The sequence below is a fragment of the Microtus oregoni genome, unplaced genomic scaffold (assembly GCF_018167655.1).
Source record: "Microtus oregoni isolate MIOR12 unplaced genomic scaffold, Mior012 000037F_ref0000500, whole genome shotgun sequence".
Lineage (NCBI taxonomy): Eukaryota > Metazoa > Chordata > Mammalia > Rodentia > Cricetidae > Microtus > Microtus oregoni.
The window spans coordinates 17,190,440-17,208,389 of NW_024543096.1; the positions used below are offsets into that span (position 1 = coordinate 17,190,440).

The 17,950-nt window shown below is 38.5% G+C and overlaps 1 protein-coding gene across 3 annotated transcripts in view; it reads right to left on the bottom strand.

Annotated features, from left to right (window-relative positions):
- Positions 1-17,950, bottom strand: part of Kcnh7 (potassium voltage-gated channel subfamily H member 7) — a 421,266-nt gene that overhangs the window by 12,206 nt on the left and 391,110 nt on the right. For all 3 annotated transcript variants that reach the window (XM_041631379.1, XM_041631378.1, XM_041631377.1), the window contains 3 exons: positions 17,445-17,526; positions 5,821-6,084; positions 370-538 (listed from right to left, as the gene is read on the bottom strand). In XM_041631379.1, coding sequence (XP_041487313.1) covers positions 370-538; positions 5,821-6,084; positions 17,445-17,526 — 515 coding nt within the window. The remainder of the gene's footprint in view (positions 1-369; positions 539-5,820; positions 6,085-17,444; positions 17,527-17,950) is intronic.

Here is a 17,950-nt window from a genome sequence, read left to right on the forward strand (position 1 = left end):
GATCAAGAGAAGGGGTTGGGGGACCCAAGTCTTGCTTTAGCTTGCGATGCTTTAAAAACATTAATATTTTTGAAGTTGATTTAATAACCATTTTTTCAAAATGTCACAGCTCAGGGTGAATTCAGGAACAACAACTAAATAATATACAAGAATTAAAAGAAGGAGGTTGCCTGTTAAGAAGTCTAATGTAAATTACTTTGAGAGCAGGAGGTGTTTTAATGATAACAGTGCAGATGGTACACGAACGGAATGGTAAGCTAAGGGAGGGTGCTTGGTGGCAAAAGTACCCTAAATTCCATGCTCCTTGGTCTTCTTTATTTATGTGATGTACATACATAAATTCCTCTTTGGCTTCAAATGCTCATTTACCTGTTAAGTTGTTCTTGAAGTAGATCTAACCTTTGCTCCACTTCCCCATAGGTGAGGTCACTTTCAGTCTCAGAGATCCCCCAAGCAGCTCTCTGAAGTCCTGGCGGACTGCTTTCTTCAGGCTGAGCCCTGGCAGGCTCTCTTTCCCAGCTGTGTGCATCAGTGATATCTGTGGGAGAGAGCAAGACAGATGTCAGTTTCTTTGGAAGTCCCTTGGAGATACAGTACAAAAACCCCTGCAAGGCAGACTAGGCGCATCTCCAGGCATAATCCAAGACAGAGAGAAACACAGGAGCTCAAAGACATGGCAATCACCATCTCCAGTCTGTAGCAGAATCTTAACCTTAAGCTGTCTAGCTTACCTCCCCCATCTCTTTTCATAGGGTTCACAATCTACAACAGGACATAAGATTTTTTTCCCCCAGGTTATGATTTTTTTCCCATCTTTTTGTTAGTGCTGAGAAGACATGATGGACAAATTCAAATAGATCAAACAACTACTATTTAATTGGGAGAAGATAGCAAGTTTGTTTACAATGCTTTACCCAGAACATAAGAGTGTTAGCACCCCTACACATAAGGTAATTTCCATACATTATGGTTCTGCTTGAGCCCCAGTAGAAGGTCAGGAGGGCACTGTGGGTCTTCTGGGTGTTTGGGGAAGTCTTAAATGTGATGGCTTTGTTGGGAGCCTAGCCAGTTTGGATGTTCACCTTCCTAGATATGGACGGAGGGGGGAGGTCCTAGGTCTTACCACAGGGCAGAAAACCCTGACTGCTCTTTGGACTGGAGAGGGAGGGGGAAAGGAGTGGGGGGAGGGGGAGAAGGGTGGGAGGAGGGGGCGTAGGGTGGGAGGAGGGGGAGGGAAATGGGCGGCTGGGAGGAGGTGGAAACTTGTTTTTTTTTTTTTTCTTTTCTCCTTTTCTCAATAAATAAAAAAAATACAGAAGCAAAAAAAAAAAAAAGTCCTCTGCTGCTCTTCCATGCTTTCAACTTCCTTAAAGGTTCTTTTGTGCTACATTTAATATAGTCACATTGCTTTCTAGAATTTTCTTTTTGTGAACCTTTATTATAAATACCTTATGTTAATATACTTTAAAACAAACTTCTTATGTGTTCAATTCTACTTTTCTGGTGTGCCAAGTGTTAAATTCCAGATTCTGCTAAGCATGAGGAACTGAAGACAAAGACTGTGAGTTCAACTCAGAATGTCCGTGGTCATTTTTCATATAATGATTCATTACATAAATTATATATTTTCATATAATGATTCATTACATAAATTATATTTTTCATATAATGATTCAGTAACCTCTCCTAAAATCTCCAAATATATACTACTTTCTTCCTCATTTTTGTCAAGAAATTTGATGCTTTGAACCCACTTTCTTCTACAAAATGTGTGAACGGTAAGGAAATAAAACCGGTGAAGAAATGCAACTTGACTTGGGAGATTATCTCAGGGATAAAGAAAAGCAAATTTTTTCCTTCATGGGAGAGCTGGTGGGAGGGAAGATGTCCCTCAAGTGGGTCTTCTCTTTGCTTCCGAACTAGCTTTGGGTCATAGAATGTGGTTCGAAAGACATTTTAAAAGAAAGTCTTGACAAATAGCTATGGTTAAACGGCAAGGAGAGTTATTACATAAGATATGGAATTTACATCCTTTGCTATTTTTTTAAAAAAGGACTGAAAGTAACTAAATCTGGCAGGATTAGCGATGAGTCTAGAAATAGGGAACAGATCTGTGAGACTTCCTTTCCTATGGTTTCTCTGAAAGCACTCTGGTGGGGGGGAGGGTGCCTTGTACTCCCCCTTTCTGAGCAGATGACAAAAAAATATTCTTTTTCCATGAGTTTTCTCTCCCTATCTTTTATCACTGGGTGTACAAAAAAAGTCTCTAATGATGTGCTTTTTATTTCTGTCTCAGTAGGGGAGGCTATAAGGCAGGAATTAGCATAACCAAAGACAGCATGAGAAAAACAAGGCCAGGTTCCTTGTTTTGTTGAAATGGCTAACAAACCTCAGAGACTTCTCTGTGACATCCAGAGGAGGCTCCTGATTATGGCATCTGTAAAGCCCGCAGGATCTTGGTGTTCCATGCTTTTCTACAGTGTCCGTGTATCGCTTATTTTTCCGTCTTACCGGACAGGGAGAAACGCGAATACAGAAGTGACAGGGCGATTTTCCTGGAGAAGTATGCTTGGTTGTTCACAGACATTTGCACCACTTTAAAATGCAGACCCACAACCGAGTGCCTTGGTAAACTACGTTTCCTACTCTGTGTCGGTGATGCTAAATCAGCATGGAGAACGTGCGCAAGGAGCTTGGAGATGCCAGGCACCGGGCCCCTCTTGATTCTCAACAGCCAGTTCTTGCAGGGACATTACTTTAGAGAGGTTGAGAAGTGATAGCATTGAAGGCTATGCAGTGTCCTCATGAGCTCGGTGCCAAGTAACCTCATTGAATTTCTGCCTCTGCCTAAGAGCCCCCTCCTTCTCCAATTACATAGCACATTGATTTTTAAATGACTCTGGTGAGTCGCATGCAGTAACTTATGGAGGATAGTGCTTTTCTTTGATGTTTAAGAAAAGGATTATCTTAGCAGAAATGAGTAAAATATGTACTGTGAGATTGAGGCTTCCTTCATCACAACTTAATTTTTAATTGAAATTTAGAGATATGTTATTAATTTGATTTAATGGCAGAATGAAAGCTAAAGAGTTCAAAGGGGGAAACCCTGGTTGGTTGTCTTAATCAAATGAGCATCCTTGTAGACACTTTCTAAAAATAGCTCAGACGGTATCTGCACTGGTTGCCTTGGAAAATGTTGCCATAGTTGCAAGACACATTTCTGCAAATGGATGAACAGAGGGTAAACCTTCATTTTCAGAGTTCACAGTTTCCCTGGAGTCTACACTTGACCTCAGCACTAGGAAGGCCAGAATCAATTTAATTTTTTTTCTTTTAAAGTTTTGCTGAAATGACCCCTTCTTTGGGATGACAAGTCTCAGAATGCAAGGGAGTGAAACTGCCTATTGATAATTAAACGAAACAGTCAGAACCCAGCAGTTTGATCTGCAACAATTATACCTACATTTACATATCGAAGCTCATTACTAATACACAGCCTTGCACTTTGAAAGTTTCTGGGGAATGATTTTTTTCAGTGAATCAAGTTTTTAAATTCTTCACTGTAATTATATTAATTAGTCATGTTCAATGCATGTCATCTTGACTGAAGCTTTATGTCATCAATTCCATTTGTCAATAGGCATGCATATTTAGCTATGCATTATCAAGATAATTATTCGTGACTGGAGTGTGGATTTCATTATGAATTTTTGAAAACATGGATGTTTGGACATGTTAAAATCTCCTGAAAATATAATTTGTTGGGCACAGAAAAGAGTTAATTAAAAGTTGGAAGAAGAAAAATTATAAAACGAACGGCGTTTGAATTCACTGTCAGGGAGAATCATTATAAAGTCAAATAAAATCTCAAAAATATCTTTAATGACTTGTCACTTGAGAGCCTAATATTCATGAAGAAAACATGTTTTTACAAAAATCATCTTAAAATCATTTTGTCCATAGTAGGTATTGTTCAGTGAGTTCTTCAGAACTCTGACTTCCTGGATACAACCTGTTTTCTATTTTTAGTCCTACCCAGAATCCATTTTCATAAATAACTAAAATGGGACATTTGGTAATCACATCTAATATTCCATTCTTCCACTGTGATGAATGAGATACTATTTCCATGCATTCCATCAAGATTTTAGGCTGTCTAGAGGACATTTGCATATATTCTTAGCTTATTGCCATGTGAAATCACGACAAAAGCTTATGTGACATGGTGGGGAAGATAGGGAAAGGAACTCTAGGAAATTAGCAACCCTCGCCATCTTGTCTCAACACACTTGGTTGTTGGACATTCCTCCGAAATGATGGTGATGACAAGGACTGCCTGCCTTCTCAGTGGCATAGTTTTCTTTCCTCCTAGCAAAGAATCCTGGTTTTCTTCATTTATGTTATAATCTTTTGATGTTTCATAATACCGTCTTTAAAAAGATTTATTTATTTTTATTATGTGTATATATGTGTGTGCTGCTTGTCTGCATGTGTAGACAATGCACATGTATAGAGAATCCATAAAAAGACAATGGATTCTCTGGAACTGGCGTTACATGCATTGGTGCACCGCTAGATGGATATGGGAGATAGAAACCAAGCTCAGGCCCCTGGTAAGAGCAACAAGTGCTCTCAATGTCCTAGCCAGCTCTCCAGCCCTGTGAGAGGCCTTTTCAGTGTCCACATTTAAATTAAATAAGTAAATAGTTGGAAAATAAAAACCTAGCAGAAAATATTAAGTAAAACTTAAGATTCGATCCCAGAAAATTTTATTTACAATTTATGGTTAAATAATCCTAATCAGTTGATTAGATAACATTGATTCTATCTTAAAGATGAATAAATTGGACCCTGAGGTTGATCAAGCAATTTGCCTAAAGTCATACAGGATGGCAGAGCTAATTTTTATAATCCAATAAGTCTGACCCACATCTCCAAGTTCACATAGATAGCAAGATCTAGCTAGATGTAGAGATCTGGTACACTGATTGTTCATCCAGTAACATTTTTAAAGTGTTGTTTCATATCCTTTATCATAAATTCTGAAAACGAAAGCACACTGCTCAGTTCTTGTGTATTTTCTACAACAGAGCTTGCATTATTCCTTTTGAAGGAGATGTGAAACAAGAATGGTCTCAAGAATATGTTTTATTTCAAGCTATTCCTCATCTTCATACTTCACAGTAAAACACAATTGGATGGAGCTTCTATGTTATAAAGTTATTAAGGCTGAAGTTAAGAATTGGTACTGAGGATGAATATAAAAAAAACTTTAAGCTGGGCGGTGGTGGCGCACGCCTTTAATCCCAGCACTCGGGAGGCAGAGGCAGGCGGATCTCTGTGAGTTCGAGGCCAGCCTGGTCTACAAGAGCTAGTTCCAGAACAGGAACCAAAAGCTACGGAGAAACCCTGTCTCGAAAATCAAAAACAAAACAAAACAAAACAAAACAACAAAAAAACCCTTTAACTTGCTAGCTCTCAGCAAACAGCCTCTGATCCGCCCTTCCTATAACCAACAAACTGCCAATAGCGCTGTTCTTCTTAGTCTTATACTAAGTTTAATTGGCCATAAAAATTTCCCAAACTAAAATTTATATATGGGCAAACCCTATAGGCCATCATTCTTTCCCCCGTGGCTTTGTAGTTATTTTCCAAGAACTACAGTTCCCAGAATCCCAGGAAGTCACCTGGTCTAATGTGGGGCATACAGGTTAACTTTCGGTCTAACGTCAGAAGAACCTGGACTCGTGCGGTTCTTCGGTTTTGAAAAGCAACCATCTCCCATCTAGTGATGAGGAGAGAGTGTTGACGCTCAGTTACCTCTGCAAGAGTGGCTTCTTTTATCCATGTGGATTCTTCCTGAGGGGGGCACTGTTTCTTCACCGTGGAGTCGGGTTGACTTCACCTTTCTTGGAGTAGAGTCTATGGTTCCCAAGAAGAGTGGCTTTTGTTCATCATCGATGGAGGAGATGAAGGACGACGACCTGCTTTTCCTTTCTTCGAAGGGCTTTTTGGAACCCTGATAACGCCTTATTGTATCTGTGGAATCGTCGGGATCATTTGTGCTGTTTTCTTTGCTAAAATCTATCAAAGAGAGGTTATTTTCATAGTAAAAAATCAAATGTGGGACCTTGTGCACATTATACTAAATAGCTGTAAGCAAACTGCTGTTTACTCGTGGAAAAATGTAGCTGTGTGGACCCTGCTAAATTCAAGGGTTATTAGCTTATCTTCACGAAGTAAATCACTCATTTCAAAATTTAAAGACATCAAGCAAGAGTGAGTTTATGTGGAAGAAAAATGATACGAAAATTAAAAATCACACACAGTCAAGTCTTATTTAGTCTTAGAATCAAGCATATTATTTCTTGAGGAAAGTGGAGAGACTAGAGAAAATGTGTCCTAATTCTAAAATATCACCAACGATACAGCTTGTTATTTTTTTTTTAACCTTTATGCCATATCATGTGTGACAATCATTCACACATTGTAAAGGTCAAATCTGGAAGTCACTTCAGGAAAGTCAGGCAGGCAAAGTTTCAACCTTAGCTTAGTAAATGGCCTTGACAATTTAGGGAGTTTGATTGTGTAGAACCTTGCAAAGGATATGAAGCTTAACTACAGTAATTGAGGTAAGCTTCTTTACCTAATTACACTAAGGCCACTGATGCATACTGACTACTTCATAGAGAAATGTCAGGATAATTTGAGCCCCAAAGGTTGTTGTGTTAGAACATATTTCAGCCAGAAAAACTCAGAAACAAATCTCCAAACTTGTTTCTATTAGTGTCCTGGGGAGAGAGTGCAATTCTCCATCTGGTTCCTGCTAATAACCAACCAACAAAACTCCAAGAGGTATATCATTTTCTGGAGAAATTTTGAAGCCTGTGTCCCTATCCTCTCTGTGCCTGATGTGCTCATTTCGTTATTTATAGAAGGCCAGATGAACAGATTTAAGGCCACTCCAGAGAAACTTCCAACTGCTTTTCAGAATTCCCATATGGCAGAGAAATGAAACAAGGATCCTCCTTTCCCTCTTTTTAAACAACAACTTATAATTTAAAAAAAATATTAAAAGCCAGAAAGCAGCTCAAGGTAAAAATGTTCAGTGTTTAAAAAGTAGTTTCATCTGGAAGTATGTGGTCTGTCAGTCTAAGTCTAGCAAATGCAGAGAACCTAATGTATTTTCTTAAGGCATCACACTTGTTCGGCCATTCCATCAATGCTGTGAACACTGCACACCCTCACGCTGTCCAGCAGGATAGTGACGACTACTACTCCGAGATTCATGGGTAGCCACTCAACTATCAATGTATGTGTGAATATTCTGATCAACACATGCAAATGTCCTTCTCTTCAGGATCATTGACCCAACTCCCCATAGGCTTCCAGACTTCATCCTTCTCATCATTCTCTATTTTCTTTATCTGTTCTCTTGAAGAACCTTTGGAAAATATCATCAACATTCTCCCCCTTTATGAGCACATCACTTCAATCCTCAAAAAAACAACTTAATTTATTTTCGCCAAATTTATTTTAGTAAGTTTGAGAAAAGAATAAAAGCTTAGCTTTTCTAAGTTTCCCTGTTTTAGATTTCCGCAGCCTGGGTCTCAGTTTCACTGTTCTAATTTCTCACAGCCTGGGTTGCTAGTCCCAACTAACCCTTTTGTAATTAATAATCTGGGCAGAGTGGTATTTGTATCAACCCAAGCTTCCCATCCCCTTAATATTGTCATTCTTTGTAACTGTATCATGGCGTTTGTTCCTAGAGGAACCAAATTTAAATTAACCTAACCATCGATTCATGTGCCTCTCATCCAAGTGTGGGTAATTATCGTCAAGACATATCACCGGCTACTAAGATACGTGGTCACATTTGATATGTAGTGTTCTGTAAATTTTCAAATCCCTACATGTGGCTGTCTCAGCAGTTCAGAGGATTTCTTGATTTTCCAAAGGACCCAGGTTTGGTTCCCAGCACTCATAGCCATCTATAAAGCCAGCTCGATGGATCTAACAACTTCTTCTCACCAGCTTTGGCACAAGGCGCGTCGCACATGGTACACAGACATACAGGCAAACACTTGAACACATAAATAAAATAAATAAATCTTTAAAATATTAAATCTCATACGAAAAGACGTTCCATGTCACCTTCTACAAAGGCCCAACATTAACTTACTAACTCATGGCTTCATTTCAGTTGTTTAGACATAAGATATTGTTTAACATGAATGAATTAAAACAGGCTGATTTCAATTTAGGAGAGGTACACAGACTGTGATGAGTAAAGAATTACAAATATTTAGCTCAATAGTTTAAAATGCCATTTATTTCATACACATAGGACTTACCTCTTGTGACAATTAGGTTTTTTTTTTGTTTGTTTTCTTTTTTGTTTTTGTTTTTGGTCAGCTTGACATAAACTTGAGTCATGGGGAAAGAGGGACTGATGTGGGAGGTCATTCTGTCTATGTGTTGGTTTTATTGGTTAATGAATAAAGAAAACTGGCTTGGCCTGTAGCATGGGAGGAATAAGGTGCAGTAGGGAGAAGCAATGGAACCACTGGAGACAGAAGCTGGGAACATTACCTGGTAAGCCACTGCCACGTGGCGATACACAGAATAATAAGATGGGTTAAATTAATATGTAAGGGTTAGCCAATAAGAAGCTAGAGCTAATGGCCCAAGCAGTGATTTAAATAATATGGCTACTGTGTGATTATTTTGGTTCTAAGCTAGCCAGACAGCCGGGAAGAACAAGTAGCCTCCTACAACAAGGGACTGGCCCATAGGGGATTTTCTAGCTTAATTATTGATGTGGGAGGATCCTGGCCAGTGTGAGTAGTTCTACTGTTGGGCAGGTAGAACCTGTTTGTATAGGAAAACATGGAGCCAGGTGGTTCCGGATTGTATAGGAAAGTAAACTGAGCAAGCCATGGAGAGCAATCCAGTAGGCAGTGTTCTTCCCCAGCCTCTGCTTCTCCTTCCTGTTCTAAATTCCTTATCACCTCTCCACGCCTCAATGATGAACTCTAAGCTGTAAGCCAGCTAAACTCTTTCCTCTCCAAACTGGCCCAGTCTTTTATCACAGAAATCCCATTAGCAAGAAGTTCAGGCAAATGAATCAAAAAAAAAAAAATGGAAAGAATTTGATGTTCTTGAATGTTTCTGCATTCCACTAGATTATTGCAGTCTGTGTGAACAGCTGCTTTGAGAGAGCCCCCTCCAAACAAGATTTTCTGTTTAATACTAGCTAAATTAAAACTTCATTTTCTATCATAGAAAATGGAAATAGAAATGACAATCTACTTGTAGCCTGAAAATAGAAATTGTCATGTTTGGTCTGGTAGCTGACAGGTGTAATCCATGCGATTGAGCTGTTGGCGTGCACTGTTGTTAGCCTTCAAGTACTAGATTTTGATGGCCTGTCCCATTTCTGCCTCTCTGTAGAGAAACTGATTTGATAGCCATTAAGCAGGATTATAAAATGCCTTTCTTCATTCTCCTCATATTCTGCATAGGCATTCCAAATATTGAAGATAGATGGTGATTACATTCTGAAACAAATCTGAGGATATTTATGTTTTCCCCTTGTGTATACATGAGATCACATAATCACCCATCACAATCGCTTTACGAAGAATTCTTTTCTGCTTGTTTAAGTTGATCCCTGTTTTCTGAATCGGAGGACCATAGGGCCAGCAAAGCCACCCCCCTCCCCCCCGCGACCCCACACAGGACATAATTATACAGCGTGTGTGGCTTTCCTTGTAGGTAACTGTAGCTTTAGGATGAATTCGAGTTAATGAAATTCAACTTTTTGATGGAGTAGCTGACGCAGCTGCCTTACGAACGATAATAGAAAAAGCTTCCTTGCCAAAAAGTCCGGGGATAAATTCTTAAACTCCCTCTGTCTTTTACAAGAACTTCCTTTCAGATTAATTACAACTTTTATTAGTCAGACCCAACAGGGAGACATAACTCTTGGTCAAAGAGAGACATTTAATGAGGTTTCTAGGCATTTGGGCTTTATGTCTCCCACTGGTGACGATTTGGAGGTAGTCTGAGTACTCTCCTGCTAGTTAGGTTAGGAAAACATTTTATTGGGAACCTAACGCCAGGAAAACACTTCTTCACTTGTCATCAAGTACCTTAGGCTTAAAGGGGACCCTAAAGTAGGCTGCCATACAAATACTTGATTAAATAGTCTTACAAACTATTTAGAAAGAAAAGATTCGTTTGGGGAGATGTCACAGTTTTATTTAGGACAAATAAGTTCTAAAACTCAGTAGTAAAGCAAGATAATGACAGTCAACTCATGGCGTGCTTAATACTTCCTGGGAGCAATCTTAAACATTCTTTCCACACAGAAGAAAGAAGTAATGGTTATGCTTGTGGCATCTCTCTCTCTCCCCCTGCAGTGTGTGTGTGTATATCCAAATATCACATTATATACTACTGTTACAGTTGTACACAGCTTTTGCTTTTCAAACATGCTTGTTTCTAAAGATCTTGAAAAGAAAGACAGGTTTCATATATATGCCACTAAAATGGGTAATACGAGTTATGTTGTTTTGTGGGAGATCTATTTATTTATTAAGACATATGTAGCCACTAGTTAGCCCAGGACTGTCCTGAACAATGTATATCACCCCGCTCCTCCTTCCCAAGTGCTGGGATTATAGGCATACATCACAGTGATTGGACATTATTTCTTTTTGAGAAAGACAATCTGGAACCCAGACATCAAATTATTTTGCCACTTTATTTAAAGGATTGATTTTTTTAAAAAATTAGCTTTATACCCCGTCTTGCTCATAATATAATTTTAACAATATATGCATTTATTCCCTTAGTTACTTTCATTGATGTTATTTTCTTTTGAGGAATACTTTCAAAGTGTGTTGCATTCTGGCATACAATATGAAATAATTAAACATATAAAGTAACACTACTTACTGTTATCAGTAGAAATGGAAATTGTAATGGTCTCAGGGTGCTTGTATAGTGCTCGGAGGAACACTGAATTTTTAATCCTACGTTCAATGTGGGACTACGTACACCCACTGGAAGAAGGTGATAAGCAGCATCTTTCTAATGATTTCCCTACAGTCAGCTGTCACAGGCAAGCCTTTTAACACCATTTTCTCTTGTATTGTTTAAATATTTATTGACTGTTTTTCATTTTTGGCAGTCTGTTATTGATAACAAGCTTTGCTGTGATTGCCAGCAGCTGTGGGAGTCCTCTGATCTTGGGGAGATGATTATTAGGTATACAAAATCAAGACAGCATATGTATTTTTCTTGTAGTAACAAGTCTAGGATTCTAGGAGAACTTCCACTTGGCTAACAATGCTTATTTTCTTTCTGATGCCACATATTTTTCAGGTGAAACTTCATTGAGGCTAATTATTTACTGTATCTTTGATTTTTAACATTTTCAAAAGGGAACGGAGGGAGCATGTCCATGAAGGACGAGGAGAAGCCAAGGTAGGTACATCTGCTGATTCTGAGTGCGAACTTGGGCAGGGCCAGCCAAGCTTGAGCTGTCTTCCAGAGGCTCACACTTTCTGTTCCCTCCTCCTTTGATAACATTCAAGGCAACCTGTGCTTTAGGTGAAAAATGCCCCAGCAGTTTGTTTTCCTGGAAATTCACAGTATCAGCAGGTGCGGTAGGTACGTGATGGTTGCTGCTTTTACAGCACCAGCAGGTTCTAAATAGTAAAACCAATTAAAGAGTTCCCCCTTTCTAAACTATCATTTTTTTTCCATGCTTACCGTTTGCTACAAAGACAGAAAAGCAAGTTCTACAGAATTCAGTGGAAATCTTTATTTTTACTGCTAATCAGTAAAAAAGGAGTGATAAAAACAGGAAAGCAGAGATAAAGAGACATTAGCTGTAATTCAGAATTATTTGGTTTGTCTGTTAAAACTAGTGACATTTTTTTCTTCTAAGTAGAAAGAAACTTCTTAAAACTAAAAAACAAAATAAAACAGAAAACCGGTCTAAGTAAAGTACCTAAGAGCATTTAGCACACAACAGATACTCAATGCTTGTTTTATAAGTGAATGAGTGATTGACTTACATCTATAACATTGCTACAATTACTGACCTAATGGTCATCGATACTCCAATCATCTATTAGTGACTACTTTTTTACATGCTGTCTACAGAAGGAGTTGAGCAGAACACTCTAAATATTTGATCATGTAAATTTTGTTGGTATATATACACACATATGTATGTGTGAATGCTTGGGTATGGAATGGTACCTTATGTACACATACACACATATATACCAAAATACAACTATGTATTTCCTAGTTTACTATCCACAATACTTCCTTCCTGTGTTAATCATGCCACTGTACTAGTATTGTATGTATTTTATTGTGTGCACATAATATTTTAAATGAACTATTCCCAAGACCCAATTCATCACTTTAGTAGACTTGAGAGTAAGCATAATCCAACTTTGTAGACCACTTAAGTGGAAGTGATTTTTTATTGTTTCCTTCATTAGTTTATTTTGCCCACCCATTGCAGTTTCCTTGGCAACAGAATACATCACTGAAGCATCATTTTGTTTCTTGTTTTATGTAGCAAGAATAGGACCAGGAGAACCTTTATCCAGCAACAGATGGAAACAGAGGCAGAGTTCTGCATCAGAGCACTGGACTGAGCTTCCAAACTCTAGTTGAAGAGTGGGAGGAGTAAGAATATTAGCAAAGAGGTCAAGGCCATGATGGGGACACCCACTGAAACAATCTACCTGAGCTAATGAGAGCTCACCATCTCTAGCCTGACAGGGAAAGTACATGCATAGGTCCAAACTAGTCCCTCTGAATGTGGGTGACAGTTGCATGGCTGGGCCAGACTGTACAGCCACTGGCAGTGGCACCAGGATTTATCCCTACTGCTGGTACTGGCTTTTTGGAACCTATTCTCTTTGGATGGATACCTTGCTCAGCTGCCTAGATATAGTAGGGAGGGTCTTGGACCTTACCCTCTCTGTGGAATGGATGGGGGTGTGGGTGTGAGGGTTAAGTGGAGGGAACGGGAGGGGGGAGGAGTGGGAACTTGGTTTGGTATGTATAATGAAAAAAGATAGTTGTTTTCTTTTTTTTTAAGAAAATAAAAAATATAAAATAATAAAAGTAGATTCTACTTCCATCTTGGAAGCTCTAACATCTCTACCTATGCTGATCGACCCTAGTCATGAGAGATCCTAGGTGCCTGTCTCCCAGAAGTTAAAGGAGGAATTAACCCCAACCTTCAGATCTGCTGTGACAATTCCTTCCTGTTGGGAAGTGGGTTCATTTTCTCAGAAGAAATCTGAAGCTCATGAAGACAGACTATCTACATCAACAAATTCCTTATGTTTAATCAGCTTGGCAGAGGTCCTGGCCATTTTTTTTTAAAGATGCTGTTTGTGCATGATGAGGTGGACCTGCTAAGGGCTAAAACCTAAAAATTGTGAACATCTTGTTGAGAAGGCACTTGGAAAACAGACAGGATTTTACCTCTGTTTACCCATCTCCGATGCACAGACTCTTCTTGTCCCTGTTGTCTATGTAAATTGATTTCATAAGACGTCAATGCTCTTGGAATACTACCTTCAAGGATCTGTCTCATAGAAGCAGTAAGGTAACACTGTAATCATAAGTACATTCCCTGTGAAACTTCTAGTTTATTCAGCCCTGGGTTGATCAGTATTAGAGAATCCTCTGGAAATTCTCTACTACTGTACATTGGCCTGTTTTATGTGCGCCCCCCTCCCCGACAGAAGACAATTTTATCTGACAAAATATGGGATGACTGGTCACCTAAAGAGTATTAGATTGGGGTGACATGTACTAAATTTCTCTCAGCAGAATTATGCACTTGCCAGCAGCAGCCTGGAATTCCAAAGGCTTTGAAAAAAGGCTGTGAAGCTCTGGATAATGGGAATTAATTGTATTTTCACATTGTTGAACTCATGGTAACATACTGGCATGCTAGGAAACTTCAGAATGATACAGGAAGGCAAATCTCCTGCTATCTGCACTTTATATAAAACATCTCAGAAACTAAGGCTGTGATTAAAAGGAATGATTTCAACATCAATAGAAATGTCTGGGTACACGAAGCCTTGTGAATTGTGACCCGATTTCAGGGCCTTATCAGAAGATAAAAACGTGAGATTATTTGCCTTGAGAATGGGGAAACTGAACAAGATTGAAAGAGGATTTAATAAATCTTCAACCCTTTGGAGAACAATGGTACACAGGCTACACATTGCCAGGTTGTTCTCCATTTCCGGTGAGATAAAACCAAGAGATTAACACCAGGATGAGGGAATCAGATTAACTCTATGGAAAAACAGCTTGACATCAGGGGTGCTGTTTTAGAAAACTCTACCAAGAAAATAAAGAAGGCCATTGCAGAAAATACTTCCTATTGGTGAGCAGGTTATGAAGTAGGTTAAATGATTCAACTATTGGTAAAAGACAACCAACATCTATCAGATGTGTTTTGTTTGAAGGCACCTAAAGTTTTGTAGAGATAAAAAAGAAACCAATTATGCCAGTAACCCGAGCACAGTGCACAGTTTGGCGATAACGCAAGAGGAATGCATATGGGGATTCATAAGAAAATTCCTGTGCATTTAAAGTGATCAAGAAAATGCTTGTTAAACAACACATCGCAAACCACAAGTTTAGTGAATGAAAAACAGTCTGGTCTGGTTGTATGTGAAGGTTTCCTTGGAGCTATGGGTGTTCATATGTTTTAGGAAAAGTCTGACAATCTATCTCAAGGAATAACATATGCAAGAACACAGAAACAATGTACATAAAAGAGAGAAGAATTTAATTCACTAAAAACAAATAGCAAGCTAGCAGGTGATATCTCCAAGAGAACAGAGTTAAAAAGAGAACTTGAAATATGAAGACAAAATGAAGGTGGAAAAGGGTTACTCAAATGCCATTTCATTTGTGTTTCTTCTCTTCTCTTCCTCCTCCTCCTTCCAGTGGCTTCATCTGTTTTGAAAACTGCAATCCTCTTGCCTCTGGAGTACTTGGGTTATGGAAATGTACAATTCTGCCTGGTTCATATGTAATTTCAATAGATAATGCTGTACATGCCCCTGAGTCACAGGGAACAAGTATATACCATTTTTATGAAGTTCACAATTCACAGGTAAACAACGTCGAGCAGTAGTGTCTTAAATAACTATAACTGAAATAAAGGCTTGGAGGAGATGAGCCTCAGGGCAAAGGTGAGGAGTTCATGGGAATAATTAAGGAGAATTAAAATAGTTAGTATGAGATAAAAGTCTCAAAGAAGTAGGAAAAAAAGCCAATTCTATTACCAATGCACAGAACAGGAGACTCTGTTTTCTTTAAGGAAGAGTCATTGATAGGTTACCCAATTCCTTTTAGTCAGTCCTCAATAATAAAGAGACTCAATAGATTCTCTACAATGTTGTGTGTATGTTTGTATATGTATGTATATATGTATGCATGTGTGTGTGTTATGTATCATCTATCTATCTATATCTATCATCTCTCATCTATATCTTCTCTATGTCTATATGTATTAATAATGAAGAAGAAGTCATGCATTTGAGAAGGAGTAGGGGCATTAGAAGAGTTGGGGTGGGAAGAGGGAGGAATAGAAATGTAAATAAAGTAATCATGTTTGAAATTCTCAAAACAAATTTTAAAAGTTAGTAACAACAAATGAGTATACAAAATATGAAGTCCTTAGAAGAATTTAAATATACAGGTGAAATGAATGTAATTGGATTCAGAAAAAAAAATGTCATCAGTGTCCCAATGTGTAGAATAGATGAAAATAGAGTAAATTTTACAAGGAAAATGAGTTAGTTAAAAAGCTGGTTTAGTATTCTAAGGAGACAGATGATAATATCTAGACCCAATCGGGTGGAGGGGCTGTGGGAATGGAGATAAATGAACCAACGGACACTTAGGTTTGAAAGTAGAGATGGTGGAAATACAGTAGAAAAGTCTAATCAAGGCTACAGTTTCTTCATAGCTCAAGAGAAGTTATAATCCTACATGTTTGTGGAACTGATTTGAATGGTGTGGGTGTGAACATTTGCAGAGCAACAGATATGGAGAGGGACAGGAATTTCAAGGAAGCATTAGGGGATACCTTTGAGAGCTTAAGTAGTTTAATAAAAAGTTGGAGTCAAAATATGGAAGCTCATCTGGCCTGTGGTTTAAGATATTAATATGTACACTTCCCAAATGAAAACAGAATGAAATTAGAAGCATAGATGATATTAATCAGAGAAAGATTATATTACATAAAAAGAAAAGGAGGCGGAAGATATCTTAAGAAACTTTGGAGTCTGTGGAGAGAGCTCAGTTGATAAAGTCCTTGCTAACAAGCATGAAGCCATGAGTTTAATCTCTAGAACCTATACAAAAACTTTGAGATTGTGAGATGTGCATGTATTACAAAAAACACGGAGGCAGAAGATTCTGGAAGTTCACAGGCCAACATGTAACTTAGTTGTGAGAACCAAGCCAGTGAGATCCCATCTCAAAGGAAGAGGGAAAGACATCTGAGGTAGTGTTATGGCCTCTATACACATGTATACAAATGTGCGCATGCACCCCAATACCATGTGAACATGTATGCATACCAAACATACAAATACACACACAACAAAAAGAAACTCTAAGAAATAACAAGCCAGATGAGAATATGATATGAAGTTTATCTCCGGAGAATTTGTGAAGTTGGAAGGAAAATAGGAAGAGCGGAGAGCCACCGACACCATGCAAAGACTATTCAATAGGAAGAATTGATCCAGGGTCAGGTGCTGCTGTGAGGCCAAGTAGGAAAAGGCTAGAAAGCTGGTGAGATCAGCAGGAGGCAAAGTGAGAGGTTTTTCGTGACATCTTGGTCTCGTTGCCAGGCACACTTCTGCACACCTGTATCTGGGGTCCTACTGAAGTGTACTTGTTTCTGTTCCTGACTGAGAGTGGCTCCCCCTCCCTCCCTAATGAAGATGAGTTCTATTTTGTGCCTTCATCCACACAATTGGTATGTGTGGTGCTTGCTGGCGAAGGGATTACACTCCTGACCTGAAATGAAAATTCCTCTTCCCAAAACACTCTGCTTCAAACTCTGAGTATATTTATTATCTATTATCAACTTGATTTTGCTTTCAATCAATTTTCCTAGTTCCTCTGTTGGCTGTCCTTGAAGACATGGAGTGGCTTTGCTGAATGATGTAATTCAGACATAGCCACCCCGGAACAAAAACAATGTTTTTAGTTTGGGAACAAAAGTGATTCTCCCGACACTATCAAAGCATGAATTAGATATAACCTTGAAAATCACAAAACTATAATGAGTATTTAAGCAAAAAGAGCTAGACACCGTGTGCTCTAGATAAAACTTGACAAATAGAAAGAATGATTACCTTTCTCGCCTTCACTTTCAAAGGACAGTCTTCTTCTTCGTAGTTTACAGGTGTCCCCTTCAGAATCATTTATGGATTGGGACTGCAGCGGAAAATCAACCGTGTTAATGGAACTCAAAGAGGGATCTAGAAGGTTATGCTACTTGAGTATAATGTCTTACTGGTAAACTCTACTATATCACTTCGCAGCAACCACTTTAAATCTTAAGAATTATGTTTTGGCCAAGTAGTTACAGTAATTTTCTTGAAGGTTAGCTCTGAGTTGTAAAACAGATTGATAGAATAATTCTAGTAGCTTCGCAATTTGATTGGGGAAACCACGGTTTGTAAGAGTTATGGGCTAGGAATTTTAGGATCTGGCATTAGAATTTAGAAATAAAATAGTCCACAGAAGGGAGTATTTTGTATAATACGATAAACATTTAAAATATTAACAATTTAGACAAGTAGAAGAATCTGTATTATTGCTAGCAAAATTTATGAATCAATTAACAGTAACTAGGATG